Source organism: Osmerus mordax, chromosome 1 (genome assembly GCF_038355195.1).
Source record: "Osmerus mordax isolate fOsmMor3 chromosome 1, fOsmMor3.pri, whole genome shotgun sequence".
NCBI classification, from domain to species: domain Eukaryota; kingdom Metazoa; phylum Chordata; class Actinopteri; order Osmeriformes; family Osmeridae; genus Osmerus; species Osmerus mordax.
This window is the reverse complement of record NC_090050.1, coordinates 21,699,742-21,716,009: the sequence shown is the minus strand read 5'-3', so window position 1 is coordinate 21,716,009 and position 16,268 is coordinate 21,699,742. Positions and strand designations below refer to the sequence as shown.

The following is a 16,268-nucleotide window of genomic DNA, read 5'->3' as shown; positions in this document are numbered from 1 at the left end:
CACCGCCTGAAAGCCTAGCAGTCAACACATCATCAGAGCCAGGGCTGGGCTCCCTCACTGCCACACACACACATATTCTCACACACACAGACTCTCACACACACACAGGCACACGGGAACAGACACACACACTCTCTCACACACACACACACACACACATACACACAAACACACTCACACACAGGCACAGACACAAACACAAACACACAGGCACACACCCACAAACACACACACTTTGACACACTTTTGGCCTGGCCAATCACAGTGCAGCAGAGTGGGTCCCTCAGAAGTGGGTGTCTGTGGTGGGTGAGTCAGAATTGCTGTTCAGGACAGACAAGTTTTGGTTTAGGCAGCTCAGAGAACTTTTTACTCTCTTGTTCTGCTCTCTCTCTCTCTCTCTCTCTCTCTCTCTCTCTCTTACTCTCTCTCTCTATCTCTCTTCCTCTCTCTCTAGCTCGGTTTTCTCCCTGAGTAACTACGTATTGCCTGACTGTAGGCTGTGAGAGTAAAGTTACACTCTGGGCTGGATGGCTGAGCTTGTGAGAGTTCGTAGGAAGCATCTTCAGATCCCTATCACCAGGTAAGAGAGACTGGGAGTGTTGTGGTGGGTGGAATCCAACCTGCTGTTGTCACACGCTTCATCTGACAGATGCACCACCAAGCTTAATCTTAAAAGATCCTTCCATGTTAGTAATGCTGTTTATCTGTATTGTTTGCTTGACTTCTTTCTCATCGTTTTTCACACTGTGACTATTTCTACATTGATATCCATTTATTTCATCGTGTGATGGTGTACGGTGGCATTAGTATTATACTCACTGTTCAGGTCGTGGTTGTGAAGCAACACTTCAGGACTCAGAAGTTGTAAGCTCTCCTTTCACCCCCCTCAGCTCGACTAGCCTCACGAGTAGCTTTGTCCACTCGCTCCCTCCTGCCCCCCCAGCATTCCTTCCCTCTTTATTAGAGGACCTGGGGGGTCTGTGGTTTTGTTTCGGGTGACACGTCAGTTTGCTGAGAGCACAGTTGTGTTTTGGCCCTCTTTGCGTGCTCCCATTCTCAAGCATCTATTCCTTTGATTGGTGTGAATGCTGCAAATGTAAATATGATTTTCTTTTGGCGAGAGGCGAGCCTTTTGCAGCAGTGGCTGAATACAGTGATACACATTATGTTGTTTGAGACCTGGTTTCTCCAGGTTGTGGGCCTGCATCCCAGTATTGTATTAACTTATTGTAAGTCGCTATGGACATGCTAAAATCTCCTAAACATAATGTTTCTTTTTATCCTTTTAGTGGTGAAGGGTATAAAATCACGATATGTTTGTACATATAACTTCAAGCAATGAACAAGATGGGTACGATCTTGTGCACCTACTTCAGTGAGGTTGGTCAAATAAAGTTAAGTAGAACAAAAGAAATTGTCTAATTGCAGAATTTGCAACAATGCTTGAGGGAGTCTGTTTCTTCAAAACAAGCATCATCCCACATGCGCGTCTGTGCTGTCATGAAGGCCCTGTGACATGACACCGGTAAAGCCCATATGGGTGAACAATACATCTCTCAAGCAATGAAACCCTTTATTATGAGTATTACTACAAATGCTGACCAACTTTTTTTCTTTCTTTTTTTTTTTACTTTGAACACCAACACAAAGCTGACACGTTATCAAAAAACATTATCAGGAATCAGAGGCACCATTCCACTGGCTATTTATACGACGGAATGGCTTTTCAAAGCCGCTGCCAACGTGATAGACCCTTGAAAAGCTGTAAGGCTCTCCTGGCCGACTGCTCTTCATGCAAACACTTCCTCTGCGGTTGGAGAAGTGATTGTTGACCACAACAACTCAGACATGAAATTAAACACCATGCTCTTAACGGTGTGTTTTGTTTACCTTTGATTGAGTGCAGTTATCATTGTACCATATCTGAGGTTCAGGCCAGACAAGTTTCCATTGCACCATAAGATAATGTATCAACGATGTCACGCAGACAATGTTTTTGGTCTTGTAAGCAGCAAATACTCAACTTTGTACGTAAAGACAACATTCTTTTGGTTTAAAGTTTGGAGTCTATAATGTGAAATGTGTAATGTGTCAAATTCCTAACCAGCAGCATTTCAGAACACACAGTACTAAGGCGATTAAAATCAGCGGGTGGAGGTACTATCTGTCAGAATGGTACACTTCATCTTAACCAGACATAACGGGAAACAAACACAAGCACAAGGGAACACTTGTTTTTGTCAAAACCCCAATTTTTATTTATTTGTTATCAATGACTTATTTACTTTTTTCTGCCACAGACATTTCAGCCCTAACCAGTCAATACCATGATCTCTGCTTCATCTTTGATTTTAGCTTTGTCTCTAGACGTCCTGGCTTGGAAATGTGTTATTGTCCTGACAGTTGGTCCAATCTCTATTACCAAAGCTTCACAGACACTTTTCCTCTAGTTTAGAGTTTCCAAAATAACACGTTTTCTTAATGAAGGAACATTTGAAATGTTCAGCGTACGTCACAAAGATTCATTGTTTCGTACACAGTGAACACTTGGCCATGCACGAAGACCACCAGCTGCTAACTTGCTTAGGGCTTGTCCTGACAAAGAGTAACCTGTGATTGATGGCTTGTGTCCCAAAGCATAGTCATCTTGTTGGCTGGTTGTCCCAAATCGTTTTAGAGGAGAAGTCTCCTCTCTGAAAACCTGTTGTTGTATCGGCTCTATCTCTGCTATGGAGGAGACACCCTCCTCTCCCCCGCCAGCTCTGGTGGTTTGTTCCTGCCTCTGCCTCCACGCTGTGCTGTTTCTGGTCTGACCTTTACCCTCTGACATGCAGGTTGAGGTGCATGGTCAAGCAGCTGGAGGAGAAACATGTGGACGTTGAAGATCTCAAGAGGAACCTGGAGTGCACGGCATCTCTCCTGGAGGCTGTCTACATCGATGGGCCCAGGTAGACGAACCTCCTGTGTCGATGTGCTCTGAATGATGTCACAAAACTGCTCTGTATGATGTCACAGGATGGTTCTGTATGATGTCACAGGATGGTTCTGTATTATGTCACAGGAGTATTCTGTATGATGTCACAGGATGGTTCTGTATGATGTCACAGGACGGTTCTGTATGATGTCACAGGACGGTTCTGTATGATGTCACAAAACTCACAGATCTATGAGAAGGCAGGTTCCATCCTCATTTGATTGAAGGATGAAGCCAGCAGGGTTTATTCACAACACATCAAGAGACCAGGATGGTAGTTAGTCCAGATAGGATCAGATCCAGGTCAAATACAATAATCTAAATATGAACAGTACTTAAGGTGCTTTAGTTTTAATGTACTAAATCAAGTACACCCCATGTTTTTGATAATACAGATTTGAAAATAGTGTTGGACCCGGCTGAGGAACTGAACTGGGCTAACAGTCATCATGCGCTCTCCATATTCTCTCAATAACCAATATTTATACATGAAGCCTCAAACCCCAAACAAGTTAATGGATCCTGACAGCTAGTAAATCCATAACGGCCCCATTACATTATACAGACACAGGCAAGATCAAAACCAACATGCACACACTCAGATACACACACACACACTCAGACACACACACACTCAGATACACACACACACAGACACACACACACTCTCAGACACACACTCAAACACACACACTCTCAACTGTCTCTCTTTTTCTCACCCTAAATAACCTCGGTACACACTGGGATTGTAGCTCATTAGCGGTAGCAAGCTTGTCGACAGCTCAAATATTTTGAAGCTCAAAAGAGCCTTTCTGCCGAGGCGGTTTATGTCGTGTTCGTCACATTGAGCTATACGTAGTCACCCAGTGAACACGCTGTCAGTCTGTCTCCTTGTCTCTCTCAGACAGTCTCTGGATGTCGAAGATGACCTTCAACAGCTGCAGTCCGATGGCGTCCCGTCGGAGGTCACCGATTGGCTGGCCTCCACGTTCACCCGGAAGGTTCAGCAAGCCGCCCGCCGGGCTGACGACAAGCCCAAGTTCCGCAGCATCGTCCACGCAGTGCAAGCTGGGATATTTGTTGAGAGGTTTGACTTTTACGTTCTGTTTTTTTTTACTGTATGTGCAAAGAACTTTGGCTTCAATCACTTTAACCTGATTAAGTCTTACTTACTACATGTAACAGACGTGGTTGCGCCCCCGTCGTAGGTACATAAATATAAACACACTTTGTAGATATTAGTTTATATATGTATTTCCTGTGTCCATTCCTGGCACTAACTCAACATTATCAGAGTCTAAAAACAGGACTTGCCTTCTCTCAGCGCGAGCAACTGGCACGAGCTGCTAAGTCACCTTCACCCTCAGACTCAGATCCTTCTAGGAGCAGGGCTTCTAATCCTGCCCAGGGAACATTTCCAGGGCAATTCACATCCACAGCCCACGCTGCCTCCCCGGTGTCTAAATGAAGTCGTTACATCAATATGCACCAAGGAATCAGGACTGCTTTGCTTAGCATCCGTGACTAAACCTGTTCCCGTGTTTCCAGGATGTTTAAGAGGGCGTACACGGCGGCCATGCCAGACCAGCCTGAAGACGTGGTCCACTGTCTCAGGGTGAGGCCGTGCCTTCAGCATCTCTGGGACAGGATTACCAAATGTCTTTGTCCTGAACTAGCAAATCATGTACACGTTGCGAAGAAGCAATTCCATGGACGTGTAATGTAGTGTGACGTGTGTTCCTTCAGCAGACACTTTTATCCGAAGCAACATATTGTACAGGAAGGGATTTACCTGTAAACCTTTGAATCTGCACTAAAATGCTTTATCAAACACCTATACCCATCCCAATGTTTCATAGCTAGCCATACAGTCAATTCGATTTGATCCAATTCCAAATAATATTGTTTGTTGTTATTTTTCCTGTTCCATCACCGTCCTGCAATGGGCTAGATTTATCTACAGTGTATCTAGGCAACCAGCCCATAATGTTTCGCCAGCCTCCAGACCGGTCACGGTTGATCTCTTCCTTGTTCCAGGACGTGGACCGTTGGAGTTTTGACGTATTTGCGCTGAACTCGGCCAGCTGTGACCACGCCCTGCAGACTCTGTTCTTCGAGCTGGTCACCAGATACCAGCTCAACAGCAGATTCAAGGTCTCCCATTATATCGATCACACTTACAGACAGACACTCATGTTGATCACACGGGCCCCTCCTGATAAAAGGGGGGTCAGCAGATGGCTGAGCGGTTAGGGAATCGGGCTACCAATCAGAAGGTTGCCGGTTCGATTCCCGGGCGTGCAAAATGACGTTGTGTCCCTGAGCCAGGCACTTCACCCTACTTGCCTCGGGGGGAATGTTCCTGTACTTACTGTGAGTCGCTCTGGATAAGAGCGTCTGCTAAATGACTAAATGTAAATGATACTGTTGGTGCTCATTGACGGCGTCAGATCCCCATCTCGTGCATGACGTCCTTCCTGACTGCGCTGGAGTCGGGCTACTGCAAGAACAGCAACCCGTACCACAGCCACGTCCACGCCGCCGACGTCACACAGACACTCCACTGCCTGCTGCTACGCACCGGCCTAGTGGTAAAGTGTGTGTGGTGTGTGTGTGTGTCTAAGACTGTGTGACTGATGGTTTAAACTGTATATATTTTTTTTTAAACAAGAACATCGTTGTTAAGCAGTTTCCGTGTGCAGGGCATGCACCTATGGGAGTAGATGTTGATGAGGTGTAACTGTTCAGGGTGTGTTTTCCTGCTACAGCATTGGCTGACTGAGCTGGAGGTGCTGGCCTCACTATTCGCTGCTGCCATTCATGACTACGAACACACAGGCACTACTAACAACTTTCACATTCACACCAAGTAAGACACCACCGTGTGTGTGTGTGTGTGTGTGTGTGTGCGAGAGAGAGAGAGAGAGAGAGAGAGAGAGAGAGAGAGAGAGAGAGAGAGAAATATCGAGCAAACAGAGACTATAGAGTAAGACAATGCCATACTGTTGTCTTAGTTTAATATAGCAAAGCAGAACAGTTGCTCTTGTTTCTTGTGGAGAGAGAATTTCATTTCCTGGCACGCCTCAAGCTTTATTTTGGGCACAAAAACATGCTTTCCCTCAATAAGGTTACGAGCATGGAGGAATATGAAATGGACAGTCCTACAGTTTACAGAAACTAAGCATCCCATCGGCTCTGTGACTGCAGTACAAATCTTAGGTAGCCAGTTCTGTGAAAAGGGAAGCATTTGGTTTCTCACACTTGGTAAGGAGGTTGCATGGCTTCTCACGCCTTCTTTCTGTTCTGTGATAGGTCAGAGTTGGCCATGATCTACAACGATAGGTCGGTCCAGGAAAGCCACCATATTAGTGCTGCTTTCCGTCTGCTGCAGGAGGAGCAGATGAACATCTTCATGAACCTCTCAGGAGAGGAGTGGAGGTGAGGCTCTGGAGAACGTCCTCAAGCAGACCACATTTCGTATCACCATGGAGACCACATTTCCAATCTCTTTGGTTTACACATCTAATTTGAGTGACCGAGAGGTGGAGAAAGTAACAATATTCACCAGAATTGACATGAAACACATGAATATTGTGATATGTGACATTTTATCATGTTGGCTGAACTGAAAAAGTCTGAAGATTATTGTAAAGAGAAGCAGCTGTAAATAGATGATTAAATACAAGAAGGATTGTAAATTATCCAAGATGCCGTCAAAAACAAATAACGCTATCAGGAAATCTAAAAAGGTCTAGCTACTGACCAGCTATCCAGAATGTACGTCATTAGTGCGCTTATCTGACATATCTTCTCAACCACACTCCTGGTTCCAGTAATCGGACGCCTTTTTTATGTTTGTTTGTGTGAATGTGTGTGTGCGTGTGCTTATCTGTTTGTGTGAATGTGTGTGTAAATGTGTGTGTTTGTGATGTGGCAGGGAGCTACGAGCACTGGTCATCGAGATGGTCCTGGCTACAGACATGACCTCTCACCTCCTCCAGATCAAATCCATGAAAGCTTCTCTACAGCAGCAGGAGGGGTAATACACACACACACACACACACAAATTCTTCAGCTTTAAAAACTGTTCCAGATATTAGTAAGAGAGTCACCACAATCTAAGGGGCTTTTAGCCACTTCCCTGATGTGGGGTTGGAGGTGAGACACGCAGCGCTCTGACAGTCGTTTGCACTGTTACCACAGTTTCAGCATCAGACATTCTCAGGGTGAAACATCCTGCCCCATAACTGCATGAATAGCATCAAGTTCACATTTGAGCCTTCCTGTTTTGTTGCTGTACAGACGTCTCCCATTCCGCTGGGTGAAACTCTTCTCACGACATGCTGCAGGGTGTTACCTGATGTTGCCTGTCGAGACGACAGCTCTGCGTTCACCCATGAGGGTGGAGAAGGACGATGAGAAGAAGAAGTCTAAATGTATACCACTGACAGATGCAATCGCAAATGTTCCTGGTCTTCAAACAATGTTTCGACACAGAGAGCAAAACATGTCATTGTCGTGGTCTTAAATAACATCATTTCACGTCATCATAGTTCGCTGCTGTAATCAGTCTAATACTGTAGGTCTTGTCTGACCTGAAAGAGCCTAACATACTGTAGACAAAGGAGCACTGTGCAAACTCAACACACCTTTTGAGAACTGGGTGTATTCATGGGGGCTTGAGTATCTTACACAGTGTCTGCTGTGACACGCCCCCTGGTGGCTGCTGGGCTCATGTGCACCCAAAACACGTCTCTTCATACTGCCGTGAGCAGGATTGGCATTACATTTAGTCATTTACATTACATTTACATTCAGTCATTTAGCAGATGCTCTTATCCAGAGCGACTTACAGTAAGTACAGGGACATTCCCCCGAGGCAAGTAGGGTGAAGTGCCTTGCCCAAGGACACAATGTCATTTGGCATGGCCGGGAATCAAACTGGCAACCTTCAGATTACTAGCCTGATTTCCTAACCGCTCAGCCATCTGACTTCCTTGACAAACTGTGTACTATGCACACAGGGCCATAGCGAGTAGCCGTTTCCTGTGTTTCTGAACAGGATAAACAAACCCAGAGCACTGTCCCTCCTCCTGCATACAGCAGACATCAGCCATCCATCCAAGCCCTGGAACCTGCACTCTCGCTGGACCAAGTCTCTCATGGAGGAGTTCTTCAGACAGGTAGAACATCTGGAGGAGGTGTGGAGAGGAGAGGAGGGGTAGAGATGCAGAGAGGAGAGGAGGTGTGGAGTGGAGAGGAGGGGTAGAGATGCAGAGAGGAGAGGAGGTGTGGAGAGGAGAGGAGGTGTGGAGAGGAGAGGAGGGGTAGAGATGCAGAGAGGACAGTAGGTGTGGAGAGGAGAGGAGGGGTAGAGATGCAGAGAGGAGAGGAGGTGTAGAGAGGAGAGGTAAAGGTAGAGGTGTAGAGAGTGAAGGGGTAGAGGTGTAGAGAACAGAAGTGTACTGAGGAGAATGGGAGAACAGGGAGACATTTGAGGACAGGGAGCGAGGCACTGACTGCACAGTATCGCTGCAGAGGGAAAATAACCCCAGTCTTGGAACAGCTGTAATACCAGGTTAGCCTAACTGGTCTGGCACAGTGTCTAACATGTTGTCTGTATGCCTCTTGTCTTTGTGAGGGGGACCGAGAAGCACAGCTGGGTCTTCCCTTCTCTCCTCTCTGTGACCGGAACAGCACCCTCATCGCTGAGTCTCAGATAGGTGATGACTGAACTCTCCCCTTCCCATCTGCCCCTGCTGTCACCCGCCTGCACTCCACAGACACACACACATAGGGTGAACTGACACTGTACATTACTAGACCTGCTGTAGTGATCTGCAAATGTCAAGAACATGATCTTAATGTGAACCTGAGGTAAAGTAGATATTTAAGTGTTGGAAATAACTTGACCAGAAATGAACTGATGTTGACCATAAAAAAACAGATTTTGGTTGCCGTCTACACAGGCTTCATTGACTTCATTGTGGACCCTACATTCTCCTTGCTGATGGACATGGCAGAGAAGATAGTCATTCCTCTGGTTGAGGAGAATCCTGGACCTCCAGACCCCTGCAACAGACACAGGTAACTGAACACAGAAATGGACCCCAAGAATAGACCCAAGGAGTCTTAGAAGCCTGCAATAGATCCAGATAACCCAATTCCAGACTCATGCAACTTAATGCAAACCTGTCACAACAGCCTTTATTGTACACACTGCACCCACTAGCTGAATGCTCATGCAACGCGTCACTTTCTAAAAACGTGTTCTCCTACTAAGCTCGAAATAACTTGTGGCACAGCAGCGCAGGCAGTAGCTGTGTATGAGGTGGCCTGGTGGGCTGAAGGAAGCCTGTGTGTTTTGCTGTCCAGCTCCTTGTGGAAGGAGAGCTCCAGGGGCCTGCAGTGGAGTCTGCCCCACGTCACCGCTGAGCTGGTCAGCTTCAGGTCCACATGGACACGTCACACAGAGGACAACAAGTTCAGATGGAAGGAGAGCGGCTCCAACGGTACCACAGCTCCACCTTCCATAGATGGATGGATAGATGGATGGATAGATGGATGGATAGATGGATGGATAGAGAGACAGTGAGAGAGAGAGAGAGAGAGAGAGAGAGAGAGAGAGAGAGAGAGAGAGAGAGAGAGAGAGAGAGAGAGAGAGAGAGAGAGAGAGAGAGAGAGAGAGAGAGAGAGAGAGAGAGAGAGAATGAACAACCTTTTTACTTCACCCTAACCAAACATAACAAAGAAATATTATCAGGTGTGAATGTTCTCCCCTCGCTCCGCTCGATCATATATTCCATCTCTGTCTTCCTCAGGGTTCTCTGATCCCAGCATGACAAAGGACGAGTCGTCTGAGGATGTGCCCTCTGATAAATGTCTGCAATCTCCTGATACGGAACCTGCTAAATCGTAGAAAGTGTGACACAATCGTTGTATCGATGTGTGTGTGAGTGTGTGCGTTTTTGTGTGTGTGTGTGTGTGTGTGCGTTTTTGTGTGTGTGTGTGTGTGTGTGTGTGTGTGTGTGAGAGAGAGTATGTGTGTGTCTGTGTGTGTGAGTGTTAGCTGATAAGGTGCCTTTACATCAGTGAGTGACTAAACCAATAGGAATATATGCAGATGTTGAATCCTCCATATTTGTGGAGTTTGCACTGAAGGGAACTATAATGAAGTCTTATGATAGGAATTAGAAAAATGTGTATTATAACTATTTAAAGAACATGTCTAAACATGCTGGTTGTGTTCTATTTAAAGTATTTTATTACAACTAAATATCCTTGTAGAATTATTGGCCTGAAACAAACCAAGCATTTTAGCAGTTACGGAAAGGTTGAACATTTGAGAATGAAACAGGAGATGAAATGTTTCAGATGTCTGAAATGGAAGAGAGACTATGGAGACTATTCATCACTATATAGACTATTCATCACTATGGAGACTATTCATCATTATGGAGACTATTCATCACTCTAGGGCCGGTCCCATTGTGTGTGATGTTAACAGTATCAGATGTGTACATGTGTAAAGATGACAAAAGGTTTATTGCGTCTGTAGGCTTTCTCTGATACGATTCTGAAGAACAATTAAACATAATCTCACATTCAAACCCTGCACGTGATTTTTATCATGAATCTAAAGATTTCAAGCATTGATACTAAATCTGTCAAAACAAGCATGTAACGCTTTAGATTAGTAGTCGATGAGTAGATGATCTATAAATGCTGAAAATATAGTCAGTAAACTATCAAATGTTACAAACGTTAAATGACAGGACAAGCCTTCTCCTATTGGATGCCTTTTAGAAAGATATATAAACCTACATTGAGGGAATTTGTTGAGAAAAGGTCTCATTTTAAAATATAAATGTGTGTTTTGCTAACACTGCCCAATTCACTGAATCATTTATGATCCTGGTGGCTATTTTAGGAACTATTGCAACTCAACATTTCTCCACACCTGGTAAGTGATGCGCTGCTAATGCAAGGGGAGGAATTGTCCTGGAGCCCTGCTAGCGACTCACCCTGCTAGCGACTCACCCTGCTAGCGTCTCACCCTGCTAGCGACTCACCCTGCTAGCGACTCACCTGCTAGTGACTCACCCTGCTAGCGACTCACCCTGCTAGCGTCTCACCCTGCTAGCGACTCACCCTGCTAGCGACTCACGCTGCTAGCGACTCACCCTGCTAGCGACTCACCCTGCTAGCGACTCACCTGCTAGTGACTCACCCTGCTAGCGACTCACCCTGCTAGCGTCTCACCCTCCTAGCGACTCACGCTGCTAGCGACTCACCCTGCTAGTGACTCACCCTGCTAGCGACTCACCTGCTAGTGATTCACCCTGCTAGCGACTCACCCTGCTAGCGTCTCACCCTGCTAGCGACTCACCCTGCTAGCGACTCACCCTGCTAGCAACTCACCCTGCTACCGACTCACCCTGCTAGCGACTCACCCTGCTAGCGACTCACCTGCTAGCGACTCACCCTTACGGTTATGTTTCATGTTTAATGATGTAGATGCTTTATGAGATTTGGAAATTGAGAAAGAATACAAGGAGTGAGCTCTTTGCCACACGAATATCTTCTTTTAATGTCAAATATTTCTTAACTGGTTAAGGTTCTATGAGAAATAAGAAACACTTCAGCCATTTCATTATTTTATTGTATCAAACAAATCCAGATTACAGATGTAATCATTGTCAATTAAAATGAAGTTGAACCAGAATTCCTAGATTGCTTCCTTTCAGTTTGTAAAAATTTCCAATTTAAACCAAACTAAAATATTGAAAATCAACCTTAAAACCTTATTTCAAATAGACCCAATCGGAATGGCTTTATATGGTAGATTAGGAAATGTTTTTGTTTTTTTCGTGTTATAATTTCTTTTAGTTGACTTATAATCTTTTTTACTATCTGATAACACAACCCAACAATCTGGTACGTTTTTCTAGTTCATGCAGCCACTTTATGTAAAACAGTTCAAGAAACGATAAGAGGGTCATCACACACACTGTACACGATGATGGCGTTTAAGTGAGAATATCAAAGGGAGCCGTTCCAGGAAAACCAGATGATCACCTCAGAGTGCTTATTATCCTGGACTGTGCTATGAATATATATATACTATTACATGGTTGTGGAGGAGGTTAGAATGGATGACTGATTGGTGGTGTGGACACTCGACAGCAATGTTCCCATGTGACAATGGCGGAGGCAACAGATCCTAATGTATGAGCCACTTAAAGATATACCACTAAAGATGTAGAGCTACTGCTTGATTCTGGGAGAGAATGAGTTGATTAAAGTACAATCAGTGCCATGCAAGAGATGTGTTGTATATGGAAGTTGTAGTAACAAAAGCAATGCTGTGTTATTTCAGAATGATAAGCAAAAAAGACGTTTGTCCGATTGCACCATAATTAAATCTGACATGAACCGTACACAACAGCCGGTCTCTTCTATACACTTAATATAGAATGTGTTTGTTGCTCTGATGGCCCTCCGAAGATGATGTCATTGCTTTGAGATGGACACTGAAGATGTCACTGCACAACCACAAGACAGAAGTGAAGGACAGAAACTGAAATGATATATGGATGTATTAGGCCTCTGATCTATGGAGAATACAGTTCCTGGCATGTGAGTTGTAGTCTTATTCACTCCATCAACTATGTCAAACACACAAAACAGAATACTTCACATTAAAACTAAAGACGACATGCCCCAGGTCAAATTCCTTAACTGCCTGATTCCCTGACACAAGGTTACTTCAGTTGCCAGGTGTCAATGTAAAGGTCTTGACCAACCAGGATAATAAAGGTGGAAACAAAATACAGAGAAATAAATTGATACAAAACATAATGAGAACATTCATAATCATCCCTTTAGTTTAGATTTGTGAAACTTTGAAACGTGAATACCAGCTTAGTCACTGTGGCCCACAGTAGGTTGTGAGACCAGCCTGTAAGAGACCATGATGTCAGTCCAAACAGCTGCAGTTGTTGCTGTTTCTGATTGAACATCAGCATAGTGGTGTTGTTGTTGTTGATATTGATGATGTTGCTCTGTGTCTCTCTATTTCCCTTTCTCCTGGTTGGCTTGCTTTATTTCCCCCCCGGCCTGTTGACTCACAGAAGAGGATCCTTGTGTGTCTGCAGCTGGGAGAGGGACAGATGAAAGGGCAATAGGAGGATCAAAAATACAAAAAAAAGACAATTTTGAACAGAATTGAAAGCGCCCCATGGCTTGACATTTCAGCTCTTGTGATCTCCCTGAACTGAATGTGAAATGTCTCTGAAATATTGATCTCTTCAGTACTGTGCATGGTTCAAAACACAACGGGTCAGACGTTGTTTTGATGGCTAGTTACTCTACACCTGTAAATATTTTTTATGTAGGCATTTAATAAACACTATAGTGTAGCAAAAAAAAATACCAATGTTAAGACCAAACTTGGAATAACCAGACCAAATGGAACTGCTTTATGACCAGTTGATATCCAAGAGATCAGTGTTTGTTTTATAGTATATTTGAACTGATTTTCACCAAACACACTCATGCTCCTGCATCACTAAGTTGTTATTGGACAAGAATTCTAGAAACAAAAATGTCTGTTTTGTTTTATTTTGTTTTGTTTAATTATTTTATATATATATATTGACTGCTGACAAAGTAGACCTTCTGAGTAAACTTCTCGATTATTTCGCTCTACGCACCTGTCTGTGTGTGCTGTTGTGACAATGTTGCCAAGGGAACAGTGGAACATCCCACTTCCTCCTTAGAGAGGGGACACTCAAATCCCCCGGTAGCTTCGGATAGGCTCTCCCGTGAGAACTCTACAAAGAGAGAGAACAACATAGGGGGAGAGAAACGTGTTGTTTGCAGAGATGGCAAAAGTGCACACGATCTTCACTTAAGTAGAATCTGAATACTGAGAACATCTAACTCCCTCTGTCTCATCCATAACGTATCTTTTAGTAAAAAAAAATATATATATATTTATTCGGCCTTTCTAAACTTTTACACCTTTTGAAACGTTTTAAAAATATATTTTTTCAACCTTTTGAAAACAAATTTTCGAAAAAAAAATTAAAGTAAAGTACTGATACCAGAAAAATGTCTGTTTTTTTGTATGTATGTGTATTTACATTGTGTTTTATTTGGTACAGTTAGCTATGTTCAGATGGTTTACACAGTTGAGAGAGAAGGAAAAAGGGAGAATGAGAAAACGAGAAAAGGAAGTTTCCTAAAAGAGAGTGTTGTCCTTTTTTAAATGTCACAGATCGATAGAAGAGCGTCGAAAGTTCTAGCGTGACAGAGATACACCTTGTGTCATCTATCGATCAAGCCTGGCATTCAGTAGTAATGTTTATCGGCCACGTGAAGGAAAAAGTACAAGCAGAGTCTGTAAATACGACCGCCATGGACCAGACTAGCTCTAATAGGAATTGATTCTCATCCACTCATCGCTCTCTCTCTCTCTCTTTCATCTTGACTGTCGAAATTTGTTGCGTTTTTCCATTCTGACATTTGAATTAGTGTGACATCTTCAACATCCACTTACTCCCATCCTCTTGGAGCACAACAGCCACTGGAGTGTGAGGCACTAGCTCTACAGTGCTACCTAGGGCAGCGTCAACTCTCCAGGGTTGTGGAAGATGAGGACAAGAAGCTCCTCATGGTTTTTTCTCCTGAATGTAAAGCAGCTGGCCCGAGGGAGGCTGGTCACTGCCAGGACTGCACTTAACCTGACCATTATGGCTGTCTCACTGGCTTTGACCCTGAAACTCTCTCTCCTTCTCGCTCTCTCTCCTCGCTCTCTCTCTCTCTCTCTCTCTCTCTCTCTCTCTCTCTCTCTCTCTCTCTCTCTCTCTCCCTTTCTCTCTCTCTCTCTCTCTCTCTCTCTCTCTCTCTCTCTCTCTCTCTCTCTCTCTCTCTCTCTCTCTCTCTGTCTCCCTCCCTCTCCCCCTCTCCTCACCCTCCATTTGGCAGCGGAGCTTCTCGAAGGCCTGGGCCGCGTCCCTGTCGGTGGAGCCCCAGCAGGAGTCGTCGTCGTCGGGCAGCTCATCCCCGGCTCCCCCCAGAGAGTCGGGGCTGGGTCTGTCTGAGAGGCAGCTCTCCGAGGAGCACTCGTCCCCCTGGCCCTGCTGCTTCTGCTGCTGCTTGTAAAGGTGGTGCTCCACCATGAACTGCAGCTCTGCACGGAAGGGGGAGGGGGAGGATGAGGAGGGAAAGGGAAGAGAGGCAGGTTAGAGAGAAAGAGAAAACAAGAGAGAAAAAGAGAGAGAGAGAATAATCAAGAGAGATACCGAGATGATCATTTTACATAATTTAATCAGACCTTTCATCTAACTCATTACGATCTTTAATCTACTGTATGAACACAAGGCTCTTCAGCAGGAGAATAGGTATTAGGATAATTTCTCATCATATTATTGATGATATATGCTGTGTTGAGAACATGAAATACATACAAACATATACTGTTCTGTTAATGAGTATCACTTTTATACAGTAAATAACTTCTTTGACCTGAGGAGCTTCAAGCTCCACTAGAACTAACCACTGTGTGCCTCCCCCCCACCTCGGGAGACCAACCCACCTTTCATTGTGGGGGTGCCCTTTGCCCCTTTCCTTCGCTGACGAGGGGAGTTCAACAAGGCTGCCTGAAACACACACAAACACCCCCCCCCACACACACACACACACACACACACACACACACAAACAGTTGTCAATAGGTGCCAAACATGTTCTGTTTCTTTTTGATTACAGATCAAATTGATAAATTATTAAATGTACCTTATACAACTGATTCGGAAGGCGATCTTCATCTATTTCTGCAAAGGGATGTAAAGTAATAGAGATATAGATGAATGGCTAGATATTGTGAAAACCTATACACACAAACTGCCACATACATCCAGTACATGCAGGTGCACAGGCAGTGTTGCTACAGCAGGGTTTTTACTACAGTGGACAGAGGTGACCTTGCAGCATCAACATTTTTAACCAGCTCTCGGGCCACACACACACACACACATACTGTGACGTCAGCAGAGCACTGGTCATGCATCAGACCGTCATTAACCGGATTATAAGCAGTATTACCAGGAATAGAAGCCTCATATAGCATGTTCAATAGATGTAACATGACAGCGTGATCATTGAGAGGTTTAACGTTAAAAAGATAGTTCGATCTCAGTACAGTGAAACCATTAACCAAGATCAATACAAGTCAATACTAAACCCACTCCAAACCCGCACAGCCGCAACTTTTTTTTCTAGGACAACA

The 16,268-nt window shown here is 44.5% G+C and overlaps 2 protein-coding genes across 2 annotated transcripts in view; one reads left to right on the top strand and one right to left on the bottom strand.

Moving 5' to 3' along the window:
* The first annotated feature begins 470 nt into the window (after positions 1-470).
* LOC136942013 (dual specificity calcium/calmodulin-dependent 3',5'-cyclic nucleotide phosphodiesterase 1B-like) lies at positions 471-9,927 on the top strand. The gene is made up of 14 exons (XM_067234739.1): positions 471-580; positions 2,835-2,948; positions 3,879-4,061; positions 4,523-4,589; positions 5,012-5,128; positions 5,425-5,565; positions 5,743-5,843; positions 6,287-6,412; positions 6,912-7,013; positions 8,037-8,157; positions 8,616-8,697; positions 8,944-9,061; positions 9,350-9,486; positions 9,796-9,927. Exons 1-14 carry the CDS (start codon positions 528-530, stop codon positions 9,891-9,893), a joined length of 1,560 nt encoding a protein of 519 aa, XP_067090840.1. The 5' UTR covers positions 471-527; the 3' UTR covers positions 9,894-9,927.
* A 1,697-nt stretch (positions 9,928-11,624) lies between these two features.
* The window catches only part of LOC136947724 (protein phosphatase 1 regulatory subunit 1A-like), a gene marked incomplete in the record, with an annotated part of 9,326 nt that continues 4,682 nt past the window's right edge, over positions 11,625-16,268 (bottom strand). The window contains 5 exon segments of the mRNA XM_067241884.1: positions 11,625-13,131; positions 13,690-13,809; positions 14,952-15,170; positions 15,576-15,639; positions 15,776-15,813. Of these exon segments, the coding sequence (XP_067097985.1) occupies positions 13,049-13,131; positions 13,690-13,809; positions 14,952-15,170; positions 15,576-15,639; positions 15,776-15,813 (524 nt within the window).